This window comes from Pyrgilauda ruficollis, unplaced genomic scaffold, assembly GCF_017590135.1.
Source record: "Pyrgilauda ruficollis isolate IOZ18807 unplaced genomic scaffold, ASM1759013v1 scaffold1497, whole genome shotgun sequence".
NCBI lineage: Eukaryota > Metazoa > Chordata > Aves > Passeriformes > Passeridae > Pyrgilauda > Pyrgilauda ruficollis.
Window position 1 is genome coordinate 3,831 of NW_024513621.1, and position 1,423 is coordinate 5,253.

The 1,423-nt window shown below is 64.2% G+C and overlaps 1 protein-coding gene across 1 annotated transcript in view; it reads left to right on the top strand.

Annotated features, from left to right (window-relative positions):
- LOC121350006 (host cell factor 1-like) overlaps positions 1-1,371 on the top strand; it is a gene marked incomplete at its 3' end in the record, with an annotated part of 3,214 nt that extends 1,843 nt beyond the window's left edge. The window contains exon 3 of the mRNA XM_041460924.1: positions 1,141-1,371. Coding sequence (XP_041316858.1) covers positions 1,141-1,371 — 231 coding nt within the window. The remainder of the gene's footprint in view (positions 1-1,140) is intronic.
- Between the last annotated feature and the right edge of the window lie 52 nt (positions 1,372-1,423).

The window sequence follows — 1,423 nt, forward strand, 5'->3', positions numbered from 1 at the left end:
GGGTGGCACTGGGGGTGTCATTGTCACCGTGGTGTCACCAGGGCTTGGGTGGCACTGGGGGTGTCATTGTCACCGTGGTGTCACCAGGACTTGGATGACGTGGGGTGTCACCGGGGGGCTCAGGGTGACCCCACGGTGTCACCTGCAGCCTTGTGGGTGTCCCCACGCTGTTCCCTCCATGTCCCCACAACCTCCCCACCATGTCCCCCTACTGTCCCCATGTTGACCCCTCAATCTCCCCACAATGTCCCCATGTGTCCCCACACTGTCCCCTGAATCTCCCCGCCATCTCCCCACGCTGTCCCCTCGCTGTCTCCACCGTGTCCCCACAATGTCCCCTCAATCTCTCCACCATGTCCCCATAATCTTCTCTCAATGTCCCCACGCTGTCCCCTCACTGTCCCCACGCTGTCCCCTCAATCTCCCCACAATGTCCCCACGCTGTCCCCTCGCTGTCCCCTCAATCTCCCCATGCTGTCCCCACGCTGTCCCTTCAATCTCCCCACAATGTCCCCACGCTGTCCCCTCGCTGTCCCCTCAATCTCCCCATGCTGTCCCCACGCTGTCCCTTCAATCTCCCCACAATGTCCCCACGCTGTCCCCAGGCTGTCTCCTCAATCTCCCCACACTGTCCCTACACTGTCCCCCCATATCCCCACACTGTCCCCTCACTGTCCCCACGCTGTCCCCTCAATCTCCCCACGTTGTCCCCTCACTGTCCCCACGCTGTCCCTTCAATTTCCCCACAATCTCCCCTCAGTCTCCCCGCGCTGTCCCCACCGTGTCCCCACACTGTCCCCATGTGTCCCCTCGGTCTCTCCTCAATCTCCCCACAATGTCCCCACACTGTCCCCTCAATCTCCCCACGATGTCCCTGCAATCTCCCCTCAGTCTCCCCACGCTGTCCCCATGTGTCCCCACAATGTCCCCGCACTCTCCCCACACTGTCCCCACCGTGTCCCCTCAGTCTCTCTTCAATGTCCCCACACTGTCCCCTCAATCTCCCCACGATGTCCCTGCAATCTCCCCTCAGTCTCCCCACGCTGTCCCCTCGTGTCCCCTCAGTCTCCCCTCAATCTCCCCACGCTGTCCCCTCAATGTCCCCACCGTGTCCCCACGCTGTCCCCTCGTGTCCCCCAGGTGAGCAACCCTGCCACGCGCATGCTGAAGACGGCGGCCGCCCAGGTGGGCACGGCGGGGGCGTCCCCCGCGGCCACCAACGCGGCCACGCGGCCCATCATCACCGTGCACAAGTCGGGCACGGTGACGGTGGCACAGCAGGCACAGGTGGTCACCACCGTGGTCGGAGGGGTCACCAAGACCATCACGCTGGTCAAGAGCCCCATCTCCGTGCCGGGGGGCAGCGCCCTGGTGAGGGGACATGGAGGGGACAGCAGGGGGACACGGCTTTGGGGACAGGGGG